The sequence below is a fragment of the Nycticebus coucang genome, chromosome 19, assembly GCF_027406575.1.
Source record: "Nycticebus coucang isolate mNycCou1 chromosome 19, mNycCou1.pri, whole genome shotgun sequence".
Taxonomy (NCBI): Eukaryota; Metazoa; Chordata; class Mammalia; order Primates; family Lorisidae; genus Nycticebus; species Nycticebus coucang.
This window is the reverse complement of record NC_069798.1, coordinates 63,413,252-63,427,570: the sequence shown is the minus strand read 5'-3', so window position 1 is coordinate 63,427,570 and position 14,319 is coordinate 63,413,252. Positions and strand designations below refer to the sequence as shown.

The following is a 14,319-nucleotide window of genomic DNA, read 5'->3' as shown; positions in this document are numbered from 1 at the left end:
TTGGTAATTATGAGACTGGATCTTAGCAAACATTCTGTTTTCGATAGGTTCCCCTGGAAAATAAAAGGGCAGCATTGCCTCATTCCTAGGTCTTTGCTAACAGTTGTGGAGGTGGAGGCCAAGTATCTTCTAGGACATTTGGCTGGATTTAAGCATTATTGTCCTAAAAGTTTTCTGTCTTGCTAGTTTGAACCTTCCTTAGTACTTTGCCAAGAGCAAATCGACTTAGGTTGTGCTTTTAGCATTATATTTTTTTATTTGCTCATGTGTTTTTTCCATTGTCTTTTTCTTTGTTTAGGTGTTTGTCCGTGCCTGTTGGTGTTTCCAGTTTGCTGGACTCTTTAGCTCTGATTCTGGGAAATATGTGGCAAAAACTCACCAGTGTACCATTTCTTGATTCCCGAGGTTTCTAGGTGGTCTGATTCTTCTCTCCAACTGTGAGACTATTTTATATGTGTGCTTTACACATAATATTTAGAGCTTTTAGTTGTGCATAGTGAGAAGGTAAATTAATACAATTTTTCTAATGGACAACTTAGCAATGTGTATAAAAGGTTTAATAAATAGGCATTCTCTAGACCAATACTATTTTCTAGGAATTTATCCTCAGCCACTTTAAATATCCAAAGATGTACATGAATAAACAGACTTACTTCAGAGTGGATTATATATCTAATAATAAGCCACTTTTAAAAATAAGTTATATTTTAATTAAATTATAGTACAATGGTACAATGACTTTTATGTAACACAGAAGAAGTGATATTTTAAGTAAATAAACAAGTGGAAAAAATACATGTATGTATACAGTATTGGTCCAATTTACTTTGCTACACTTTCTATCTATAAATGAATATGCTTTAGATATGTAAATTTTATAAACCAATAAAATAAATAGAGGCTATATATCACAAACATATGTAACTTCAAAAAGAGGCACTATCAAAGCAACTTTTTTAGACTAAAGTTGTTAACTTTTAAAATATATTACAAATGTGAAAACAGTTTTCATTTATTTTCTTTTATACATAATTTTGCAATCTTAGGTGTTTAAGAAAAACATATTCACAAAATTATATCTGCTAGAGAGCCTTCTAAACAAAATATACAAAGAGCACTTAAAATTCAATCATAAGAAAATGAATACGCTGATTAAAAAATAGATAAATTATATGAATACACAATTAACCAAAGATGATACTATGTACACAGTTGAAAAATAAGCACGGAAAAAATATGCTCAATATTATATGTGATTAAGGAATTTAAAATTAAAACCACAATAGTGTACTACTATAAAACTATTAGATAGCATATTACATGAAACTAAGGCTAAAATCCATAATACTGACCACACCAAATACTGGTGTAAGGAGGTGGGGACAGTCTTTGCTGGTGATATCTCAAAGCAGTGCAGCCACTCTGGAAGATATTTTGACAGTTTCTTACAAAACCCAACATACAATTATCATATGATCCTGAAAATTCCTTAGTATTTACTCAGAAGTGTTGAAAATTCATATCATATAAAAACCTTCATGAGAATGTTTATAGGAATTTTATTCATATTTTACAAAATGTGGAAGAATATTAATGCTTTCAATAGGTGAATGGATAAACCAACCCTGGTACCTTCCTGAGACGGAATATTACTTATAACACTAAAAAGAAATGCGCTATCAAGCCACAAAAAGACACGGAGAATCCTCAAATGCATACAGTTAAAGAAGGCAACCTGAAAATGCGATGTACCATATGATTCCATCTCTATGACTTTCTGGAAAAGGTAAAACTGGAGACAGCAGAAGGATGAGTGGTGACTGAGTTACAGAGTTTCATGGGGGCGAGGTCAAACAGGTGTATCATAGGAGAGTTTTCTGTATGATACTATAGTGGTGAACCTATGCTGTGCATTTGTCAAAACTCATATAATAGACAATACAGGGTGACCCTTGACATAAACTACGGGCCTTGATTGATAATGATAATGGTGGTTTGCCATTTCAACACTCGGAAGAGGGATGTTGGCTGTGATGGTGCCTGCAGGACAGAGTGGGGTTATGCAGAAACGTGCGCTTTCTGCTCACTTTTGCTGGGAACCTAAAACTGTACTAAAAAAAAAAAAGCGTATATATAAATGCCCTGGCTTTTGAGGAGAGTTATAATAAACAGCCATATGTACCTTCCTCTGTTTTTATCTTGAGCTGTTAACTAAGCTTTTATGCAACATGTTGTGCAAAGCTTAATCAAAGACGCTTCTCAGAGCTGAGGGCCCAGGAAATGTGGCGCCTACCCTGGTGGCTTGATTCCTCTTCGAAGACGAAAATACAAAAGCCATTATTTTTTTTCTCTTTGATGTAGGGAGGTTTGTTTGCAACAGATCAACCTTTCTCATCATGGATCTCTCGGTGTGAACCCTCTCACCCCGATACCCCTGTATATGACTTTTGGAAAATGTTTCGGAGGATGGCATCAGTATAAGGAGGAACCACACAGGGAAGGTATAATGCTCCTGCACGGCTTGGCTGCAATTCCAAAAACAAAGCACTCTGTTTGGGGCAACTTATCCCTGGCAGTGTGTAATCTTTTAAAAAATCTTACTTAATAACTACCATTATTATTATTATTTCAATTTACAAACTGAGACTTAGGGAGGATTTAAAAGTTGACTGAAATAAAGTAATCCGTAAATGATGGAGCCACTTCCAAAATCTATTTATACTTTAATGCGAGTTCAGCATTTGAAGAATTTTATGTAAGGAAGAAAATACTTAATACAAATCACCATTCTCTCAGTTTATATTTTCACTGTTATTTTTCCATTTTCTAAATTGTTCTTAGCATATGTATCAAAAACATTCAGAATTAACTTTACAAAATAAATAATTTGTGATCTTCCATTTTTTTTTTTTGAGTCGGGATTTTGCGATGTTGTCCAGGATGGAGAGCAGGGGCAGCACCACAGCTAACCACAACCTGGGCTCAATAGTCTGCCTCAGCTTCCCGAGTAGCTGGGACTTGCAGGCATGTGCCACCATACTCAGCTAATTTTATTATTATTATTTATAGACCCTGGGTCTCACTATGTTGCTTAGGCATCATTATTTGTAGAGCCAGGGTCTCTGTCTGTTGCTTGAGTTGAGGCTGATCTCAAACTCCTGGCATCATTATTTGTAGAGCCAGGGTCTCTGGTCTGTTGCTTGAGTTGAGGCTGATCTGAAACTCCTGGCCTCAAGGAATCCCCCACCTCAACCTTCCAAATGATTGGAATTACAGTCAGGCCACACACCCTGGTGATTTTCCCTTTTTTAATGCAATAATGCAATTTTCTAGGAAGTACAAATAATTCAACCCTTCCTTCTGCCTCTAAGGACAATAATTCCTTCTTTATCAACAGGACAATAAAAACATTCAGATTTTAATATAATGTAAATTTGTAAAAATTCATTTGGTGGATAGGAGTGGAAGACAGATATTTCTACCATTGTACTTGGTATACCTAAGAAATGAAATAACTGTAACAAAAGTAAAGGTATTCTGTTTCTCACTGCTGCTAGCTGACAATGGCAGTGTTAATTCCCCCAGAATCGGCCTACCACTATCTTGGATATCATTGTTCCTGAGAATAAATTAGCATATACCATCCAGAAGCTGGATGAACTTTTTATAAATATTTTCTCAGAGTAAGACTAGCATGTGCTATTTACTAGTAGTAAATAGTTAAATATTGTTGCCATTTTAATATTCAAATGAATTTAGATCTAGTTGTGAACCAGTATCATTTCTCAGCATTTGAAATCTACATTAGCAGCAGCATCCACCTTCCTGCTTCAAAAACACGTCAGGTCTACACATTAATGTAGTGTCATTTGATAACGACAGGTGCATTCTAGTAGGTACGACCCTCTATCCAATATCTTACCTCTGTTCTTAATTCATAGATCACTCTGTCCTTGCTGTTTTGAGATTTGGATTCCTCCTTTATATCTCCTGATATGTCTTCCATTTCATTTTCCTGTTGACTGTGAAGGATGTCAGCCTGAATAAAGAAAGTTAAATCTGTCATCACGTGATATTACAGAGGCTCGCTTCAGGACAAATTACATTAATCTTCCACTTTGCTGCAGGTTTTATTTATTTATTTACTTATTTATTTTTGTTCTTCTATGTGGATTCTGGCAGATTTTGCTGTTGAAATAGTAGTTATTATGGTTGAACCATTTATTCTTTTTTTTGAACCATTTATTCTTATATTCATAGTTGAAAACATCCTAACCTGTAAGAAAAGAAAATTTAAAAATCTCTATAAATTCCAAATCAGTAATAGAAAAATGAGCAACTCCACAGACTCCTGAACAAGTAACCAGCTGGTCTTTGAACTATTCCAATTAACCTTGATCTTTTAGTCTTGAATATTAGTACTCTTGTAATCCTGCTTATGTCTATTTTCTGTGAAGTATACTGTATTGATTATAATGAAGCCAAACTTGAATAACAGAAAAAAGTCCATATGTAATACTCGGGCTGGTGAAATACATGTAGAATAGCTATAAATTTGCCAATAAACTGCCATAGAAAACACTGAACAAAAATGTGGGAAGGTCAGAAAAATTCCATAAATTTAAAGAATGATTATTTCCCTATAGCTCTGCTTACAATTAGAAATTTTCATCAGAAACATGAAATTTGATACACACATAAAATACGTAGTGCAAATATGTATTGTTTTCATATCTTATATTTTTTCTAAACTAGGTAAGTAAATGATGCAATCATTCATATGATATATTCTGTATATAATCCTGCTACAAATTAGAACATAACTTACTTTTTATTATGCCACCTATTTAAATATAAAAATAATATACTCAAAACATTGTTATTATGTACGGTAATATTAAGCACGTACCAGTCTTCAGGAACTGAACTAGATATATATTGCCTTAGTTAATGCTAGCAGTAATTGTGGGTGTTAGGTATGATCATCATTATTCTTACCATACAGAGAAGTAGGATCATATTTGTAAAGCTAATTTTAAGAACGTTCTTACCAAATAAATACCTGAGTGGTAAACCAATATTGCATCTAAAATTATAAAACTAAAGGCCATTGAAATAATTTTCTGAAAGGCAATAAGCTGAAGGGTGATAGAGGAAACATACAGAAAATGTCACACCCACCCACACGCACAGCAGGAGCACAGCAGGAGTAGCTGATTTCTCAGCTAATTAGAGGGACCCCGTGCTCAGTGATGGCAACACGGGAGATAAAAATCAAATTAAAGGTAGTTCAATTTCAAAATTTTAAAGAATATTAAAGGCTGATATTTTAGAAAATTAAAAAAAATTATTTTACAAAAATTAACTGGAAAAGTTGGGATAAATCACTGCATAAACTCTCTGTCAACAGAACTTTCAATGAGCCATACTACCTGAAAGGAGGCAATAAAACAAACAAAAAAAATACACCACACTCACCTAAAATAATATTGTTTTCATTCATAACTGTGAGTGAAAAAATCAGGGATCTCTGGATATAGGAGCAATACAAGAGCCTGAAAAGAATAAATCAAAACAAAAAAAAAAGAGGGCTGGTGCAGGTCGAGGTTAACACACAGAATGTCTGGAAGAGGAAAGGGAAAAATGCGGGTAAAAAGGGTGTCATGTGAGATATGACAGAAAACAGTAAGGAAAAAACTACCATAATTACTATCTTCAGGGGAAAAAATGAAAATGTATTGCACTCACAAAGTACGGACAGAGCAATTTCAAAACTTTTAAGAATATTAAAGGATGGTCTTCTAGAACATTTTTAAAAATTGGTTTTAGAAAAATTAGCTAGAAAGTTGGAAGACGCGGCCGTCGGCTGCTCTGACGCTCCCTCTGCGCCCGCCTCTCTGTGCGTCCCCGCCCTCCGAACGCAGCTCACACGCGCTCCCCGCACTGTGCACCAATCAAAACGCTGACAAGCTCTAAGCTCCGCCTCCAGCTCCCGCGTCTCTCCTGAACGTCACGTGCGCAGGCCCAGCTTCCTACTTACACTTTGCGAGCATCCCAAATGCAGCACGCCCGAAAGCCAAATTCAGACCTTCTCCCACAAACCTGTTTCTTCACGAATCTCTGTCATCTCAGCCACTGTGAACTCCATCCTTCCCCCCAAGATCAGGTATGTTAACTTCTTTATTTCTCTCATATGACACATATAAACTGAAAGCAATGAATGTAGCCCGCCCTCTACAATACGTAGTAAATCCAGCTGCTACGCTGCACTTGTACCACTATTATCCTAATTGAAACCCGCCATGATTTCTCGCCCGGGTTATCTTGATAGCTTCTATTACCTTCAGGTCTACGTGTGGCCCCAAATGCTCGTCTCAAAAGAGCATCCAGAAAAGCATTTTACAAAGCAGTTCCGACCATGTAACCCCTCACCTCAAATCCCTTCAGTTGCATCCCAAGGCATTCGGTTTGTAAGTCAAAACCTTTATTATTCACTTGTTAATGGCCCTGATTCTACTCCAGCCCCCCTGGTCTTTCACTGTTTATGGTAAACTCTATGTATCTAAGAGAAAAAAAAGTAATTATTATACATAATAAATGAAATATTGTATAGCTAAAACAATTGAAATAATATAGCTGGGAAAATAAACTAACAGATAAAGGAAACAACTATGCTTTGTTCTTAAAAAAAAAAAAACTCAGTTACTTTGACCCTTTTTAAAGTATGCTGTGGACTTTTATATTCAAAATCAGAATAACCTTAATTTTGCCACTTGCATTTTAAACGTTCAGTTTAGATTAATGGAGTTGTAACTAAAATCTATTTAGTGTCTGAAAAGTTGAAAGCAGTGAGTGGCTTTACAGATGCTAAAGATGATTAATTTAGCAAAATTATGAATGTCATCCACAAATGATCTATCACTTTAATTGTGTTGAAAGTGACAGAAATAGAAGGTGCCTGAAGAAGTGAATGAGTCAGCATTAGAAAGCATTTCCAAGTTCAGGTACTATTATTTAATATTATTTCATATATTCTCTTGTAAGGCTTTTTTCCTAAGGTAGCACCATGATATAATTTCAAAACTATTGTTTAAAAATCCTCTTTTCATACTGCAGCGTTTATGAAAAGTCAAACCAGGCAACTTGCCATTACCCTTTACTTCAGAAATAATCTGCCATACTTTGCTTCTGGGAAATGATCAACATTATATGTAAATATGCATTCCACATTCAGATCAGCATGGAATGACAAATCTGATGAGGCTGTCTAAGAAACAAAGATACTGTGTAACATGTAAATAAAAAATATTTTCTTATTTTTTCAGATGTGGCAGGACAAATAATAACTACCAAAGGGCACAAATATATAATCTAATATATCCTGTTATCTTCATTTTGTCTCCCCTTTCATCCTTAAAATGATCTAAAGAGATTAAGCAGTTAATGCTGACACCAAAGTTCTGTTCTCTGTGGAAATGTGTCGATGTCTATATTATTACCAATGCAGTCTAATTTAATCTTCTCTCAATACCGAACTCACCTGTTCGTCCATAACTCTCAATAAATGATCATACAGCTTCCTTCACAGAGAAACAAAAGCTTTGCATAGTAAGGACTGTTTTCCAGTTCCCAATAATAAAATAAACAAGTTTGCATACATCTGTACAAGTCTTTCCTTTTTCCCTTTGGTTAAATAATGTAAAAATCTCTCCCTGGAGTCAAAATCTAATCATTCCACTTGTGTGCAGGATTTCATACTTCTGGGATACTTGGCAAACTCATTCTAAGAACTGCTCCCTCCTCTATCTTCAAGTTTTCTTGCCTTTTCATCCATTACTGATTTCCATTTAGGTTGGTGAGGAAGGAGTATGGGAGATCAAGCACAGAAGATAGGTTTTCTCCCCTGCCTTGGAGCTTCTGTTCCAGCCCTTTGTTTCCTGTTACCATCAGGTGCCTTGTAAGAGTCACTGCATGCGCCTTTTTTACATATCTCTTTTTCTTCACTCCTCTCCTGGCTTCTGCAACCATTCCCTAGGTTTTCCAACACACAAAATCCAGCTCTGCCCCTGCTTGGATCCTTAGATTTCTACATAGTAGACAATGTCTTTATTAAAAGAAACTCTTTCTTGGACTTATGCAAAGTTTGTCCTGTTCCCTTCCTACTCGGATTTCTGTGCAGTCTCCCTGTCTCTGTCTACCCTGCCCCAACCCAGGGCCATCCCCTTTACACCCCTGGCCTCAGCCACCACCTCTCTGCTCATTGTTGAAATCTCTTTTCATATTCAGAATGGAATCTGTAGTGTTTTCCCCTCAAGGTTTTCCTCTTGCTGATGTGTCCTGTTGGTGAATGGTGCCCGACTGATTCTGTCAGAAATCTGAACGGTTTCCTTCTCTGTGACCTGCCCTGCATCTCCACTCACGAGCAACACGCCCTTAATCCCCAGACATTGCTGTTTGTTTCACCTGCATATGTCCTAACTGTCCATATCGTTCCTCCCTAACCAAGCTTAGGACACCCAATTATCTCCTCCTGGATCACCACGGAAGACTCATGGTGAGGAAGAAACCTTCCTTCCTCTCACTTCCCAAACCCAAATCTGTCCTTCACACTTAATTTCAAGTCATATTTTGAAGCTGTCATCAAATTGACCCTGGGCAATGCATTTCAATGGTCCTCCCCCATCGCCTTCACAGTGGTGCACACATTTTTAATTTGGCTTTTGGTATAAGTATTGATTATCATCAGTTAGTTCAGGGTAAAAGACTAACAGGTTCTGGAAGCAACATTGCATTCTTATGGAAGGCGAGGAAGGCAAAGAGGAAATGTGCCCAAAGAGAGAGACACTCAGATGCAGTAGGCCCAGGGATATTTACCAGTAAGGTTACCATTTAAAACTTTGCATTAATTATAAGTGAAAAGAACCTTCTAACTGGACAGAGAAGTCACAGATAAACATAGCATGATGTAGACCATTGCTTTTAAAACTTTGGCAAAAATACTTTAAAGTAGATTTGACCTCATTCTGTCCCTTAACCTTAAAAAATATTAGGGAGAACACTAAAGAGTGTTTAGGTTTGATAAATGAAACTTTTATTGTATCCTTCGAATCTAAGTAAGGACACTAACTAACTCAGCTCAGAGGTCTTTAAACTCCTTTGCTTTCTTGCTTCACATCTGTAAAGTTTGTCATGAAATAGCCTATTTATTGAGATTCAAAATGAGATTTCTAGTAAATGTCAAATATTGACATTTTAAATAAAATGGTTCTATCACACTTTACTGTGAGCAATGATAGCTAACAATGTTAGAAATTTGACATTCACTATTATTTATTTTTAAAACTTATATTGTACTTTTATTTTTTAAATGTTTGTTTCTATTCTGTTGCCTCCAGATGATCAACTATTATCATGTAATATGCTTATACTTGAAAATATTGCTACTCTATAATATGCAATAAAATTGTGTATATAAAATTTTTATTTACTTGTTATGACTAAAAGGCTCCAAATGTTTAGGAATGTTCTTTGGAATTTAATTGTTTTTATAATTCTTGTGGGTTCAAAGTTGTTTAAACACAGACAAGATAATACATATCTTGATAAGTAATTATTAAATACAAACTAATCATTTCTTGGAAATGCATCTATTAATGAGATAGATAAATTTTGTTCAATTAATTTGTGTGTCTATGGGTGAAATTACATATTGATAGATCAAAATATGAATTTTCAAATTCATTTCATTTCACATTACTGCAGGCATTGAGGTAATTGATCACATGTTATAAATGGAAGGTGTTTTGTTAAGTTACTGTGTTTCCATAAATATTCTTCTAAATATATGTCAAAGCTACATATTGATATACTCTCAAAATTTATTTTGTATTATATAAAAACTGAGCAACATGGTAGGTCTTACTCTGAAATTCTTGTGAAAAGGAAAACTAGAAATAACCTAAAATGCCAAAGATTTTGTGATTAGTTTCTTTCTCAATACCAATATTTTAAAAAACGTTTTATGTATTCCCAAGTATTTCTCACTCTGATTAAAAGCTTCAAAATAATATTGGGAATAGGAGTTAGGTATGCCCTTCATTTGGAAAGAAGGAGGAAGGTAAGATGGGAGTGAAGAACTTGCAAGGTGCTTTCTTAAGCACATTAATGTATGAAAGGTTGACCATACGTGGAAGTTAGGAGTCTGAGGCAGAAAAACCACGTAGCTATTCCTATAGGGAACTGTGGGAAGATGGCAGCCTTATAGTGGTTGCAGTTATATGAATGATATCTGCAAATCTCAGCATGAGAACAGAGCAGTGAAATTGGAAAAAAACAAAAAACAAAAAAACTACAGATGCCCACAACAAAGTCAAGTGAAAATTTCTCCCTTGAACTTAAGATACACACAATAGGCTACAACAATCCACTAACACTTCCAGAATTTCTGGTTATCAGCACCTGTTTTAGAAAATTAAAGGGAAGGAATAGGACCTGAGAACATGTGGAGGGTGAATATTGGCAATAGACTTTCCCTGGCAAGCGTTTCAGGCCAGTGTGAACCTGGTAGATGAAGCTAGAAGAGTTCGCACAGTCTGAACAGCTAGAAAAGATTGAATCTCACATCATCTCAAAAAACAAAGCAAAAAAACAAACCTTCTTCAAAAGCATGCCTTCCACAGGGGAGAATGCTGAGGATAGAATCCATACTGAGGAGAACAGCGGCAATACAGGCAGAGAAAAATGATCCAGATACAAGGAGGGTGTGGGCCAGAGCCAGGTACTTTAGAAAAAAGAAAGAAACAAACAAAAAAAGTCCTTACATTTGGGCATTCTATAAAAAATATTAAGAACAATAAGCTCTAGAGCACTGAAGCTAGAACAATCTTTCTGGATTCAATCACTTTTTAAATAAGCTCTAGAGCACCGAAGCTAGAAAAATGTTCCTGGATTCAGTCGCTTTTTAAGTACAAAAACATTAAAGGCATGAAATGATGAGCAACAGGAAAGGACCACACTTGAATCATTTATAATGCCATCATTAGGACAAAGGATAAGGAATAACAGACAGTGAAACTATGCTACAGAGATAACAAAACATTCTAGAAATACATACCCACTAGAGAAAAAGAAAGACACGAATCAAACTTTTCAGGTTGATCTATACGTTAATAAAAGAAAAAATATATAAAGGCAACAAAACCAAGAACTAGAAACATGTGATTGTACACAGGAAAGACTTAGAAATGAAAGAAAAACCATTTCACTTCAAGTCAGGTTTTATTTTTGTGAAGAAAGAAAAAGCAGACAGCAGTAGGATCTCCTAAAATTTATTAACTGAGCTGAATCCTCATGAAAATCATAGCCTGGTTCCTTCCCAGTGACCTTTCCTATTATCCTCTTTGTACTTTTTGTCTTCCCTACCCTAAGAAATAAAATAAAAATGATAAAAAAATAATAAAAATAAAAACTGTTTCCAAGTATCTAGAAGGGAAAGAAGAGCAAATTAATGCATTAGTTAATGCCTTGAGCAAATGTAAAAAGAAATAGAATGCTAAAAACCCCAAAATAGTGAAGGTAAAAGATTAAAAATAACTTCAGAAACTGTGGCAAGCAGAGGAGAGAGGCAGAGAGAGTTCAGCATATTTATGTAAAGCTTCACGGTTCTTTCCACTGAAATAGTCTAGAAGTAATGACCTTAAATATGTAGCATGTATTTATGCAGAGATTGTGGTCCTGAGCCAGTGAAGAAATGGCTTATTTCAAGTCTAAAGTAGTAAAAACCCAGGATGTCAGAAGGAAAGGAAACTATAAAAGATCACCAGGGCTGTGCCAACTGTGCTCAGCAACAGTAGGAAGAGGTTTCTGCTCTCTGGATATGGTGACTTTTGAATATCAGTAAGACTACTGTCATAGATTGCAACATTTCCAATAAATTCAAATTTGTATTTTCATAATGATACATAAAAGAAAAAATTACATCAAATTTGAATAATGTTGGGGGAATGGTGTTGACCCGATTCATTATTTTCTTAGTTAGTTTTAAAGACAGGGTAGGGGGATCTCTTGTGCACACTGACTTTTTTTAATAAAATATTACATGAGAAGAATTTTTTTTATTTCGATATTCCAACTAATAAGAAGATATAACTGAACTGGAATATCACAGTTTTGCAACTCCTAATTAATCTGTGTTTCTAGGCAGTAAGTATCAATTTGCTAATACCACAGAGAGAAACACCCATATATCATGTGCTTCCAAGTGGAAAAAGACACTGACATCTAGGGGAAAGTCTGGAAACTTAACTCAAACCAAACTTTCTAATCCAGTACCCATTTTAGGGGAAATACAGAGGACAGAGTAAAATATTGAACTATATAGTACAGTATAGGGAGCAATTTATATAGTCCAGAAAAACTCTACAGAATATATGACCTGGTTTAATCTGGAAATATAGTTGTTTTCCCCCTAAATTTTGAGTTAATTCATTTCTAACAACTTTGGATACTATATCACAACAAATAAATTTAAATTCTTAGTCACAAGCTTCAATGAAAGTTCTAATGTTTTGATACAAAATAAAAATAAGAACACAGTGATGTAAAGGTTCCTTACTGGAAAAAAATTAAGAATCTTGTTTTCTAGATGTACATACAGTCCTGATAAAGCTATTCTGTGCACTTCAATGAGTTAGAATTTCTAGGCCTTGAGTTTAATTTACTTTCCATAAAAGAAGGAACATAGACTAGATTTTATCCTAAGTAACTTTCCAAGGCATTACAAATGCAAGAAATTTAAGCTATGTCTCTTGATAAATTAGTAATAGAAAAAATGATTAACAGTTTAGAAACCATGTAAAAAATAAAATGTGACACAAAAGGAAGTAATTTTGTTCTCTCATTCAGAAAAAAGAAAATGTTTTAATAAAAAAGAACATCATTATCTTTAAAGAAATTATCATAATTTACCAAAATAGTCACAAAACACATTCTTTATAAAATACGTTCTATATAAAAATCAATTTCTTCTTTTCAAAAAATGTCATATTTAAAAGGAAACAAGATTATAAACCATATCTTAGAAGATCTAATATATGATCCAAGTGATTCTGACTATTAGTCAAGGGGAAGTGGGGGAGGTCAAATCTGTCAATTTGAAACAAAGAAACAGCAGGACAAAATAATAAGAAATGACTGTGAAGACGCTATCAAACAGTCCTTGAGTAATGGGTCACAAGCAAAAATAGGCGGAGAATTGCCATGCAGATTTTAGTCCTCTGACTAGGGAGGGTGATGCAAGGAGGGGATTGGGGACTGGGCCACAGAGTTTGCAAGGAAGAGTCCATCAGAGAGAACGTGGAGGGAAGGAGAGAACTCCGGTGGTGAGCTGCTTAGTTGTGAGGAACTCAGTGCTTAGTTGTGAGGAAATAACATAGAAAGGATTAAAAGAAAAAGCCCCCAGGATTCATACAAGGCCAGTAACAATCATTCTTACTCCCCACAACCGGGTAAAAACCTCGTATATCACCCTCCATTAGGGAAAGTACACCATGCAAATGGTTTTCACGCAGTCCTCAGCAGGTAAAACAGCCCTAGCTAAATGCGACTCTGGTCTCAGCTGACAAGACTGAAAAGCTTCGAGACACAAAGGATGGTTTCCAAGTAGCAGAGGTGGGTCTCAGAAGGAAGAGGGAGAATAATTATGGAAATACAAAAACATTCAGCCCTCAAACAAGGTAAAATTCATGATTGACAGAAATCTAATCAAAAGCTATACATCATACAAATAGGTAAGCATGACTTATAATGAGGGGAAAAACAAATTTAAACTTGCACAGAAATAACATGGATGATAAAATTTACACTGCAGTGACCCAGAGGACCTTGGAGAAACTATACAAAGGCTTGTTTGTCACTACAGGTCCCTCACTTTCTTTTTCTGGAAGCATTTGCTTAAAAAAAAAAAAATCTTTTGATTGTAAATTATTACCTTTAAAGAGTAATGTTGTCCCCAGCCTCTTGCCAACTTTATAACCCAGAAACATCTTTCTCAAAGACCTGAAAGTTATCTTCTTAAAATGTAAACATCCATGGAGATAGTGACTATTTCTTCACCTTCTCTGGGGCAAGTTAGGAGCCTAACCTCAGGGGGTGCCAATTAGCAAAGACAGATGGCCCAATTGCCTGGGATAACTTTGAAAACTTAGGACCCTCTCCAGGTGTTGACACATCTCACAGATCAAAACTCCCTTCCTAAAATCCTGCAGTACTTCTCCAATAACTCACTCCAGCGAGGCATCAGTGGGTGCCAGTGTGCAGACG

At 35.5% G+C, this 14,319-nt stretch overlaps 1 protein-coding gene across 7 annotated transcripts in view; it reads right to left on the bottom strand.

Moving 5' to 3' along the window:
- Positions 1–14,319, bottom strand: part of CCDC102B (coiled-coil domain containing 102B) — a 189,630-nt gene that overhangs the window by 123,414 nt on the left and 51,897 nt on the right. For all 7 annotated transcript variants that reach the window (XM_053571635.1, XM_053571641.1, XM_053571642.1 and 4 more), the window contains one exon: positions 3,923–4,039. In XM_053571635.1, the coding sequence (XP_053427610.1) occupies positions 3,923–4,039 (117 nt within the window). The remainder of the gene's footprint in view (positions 1–3,922; positions 4,040–14,319) is intronic.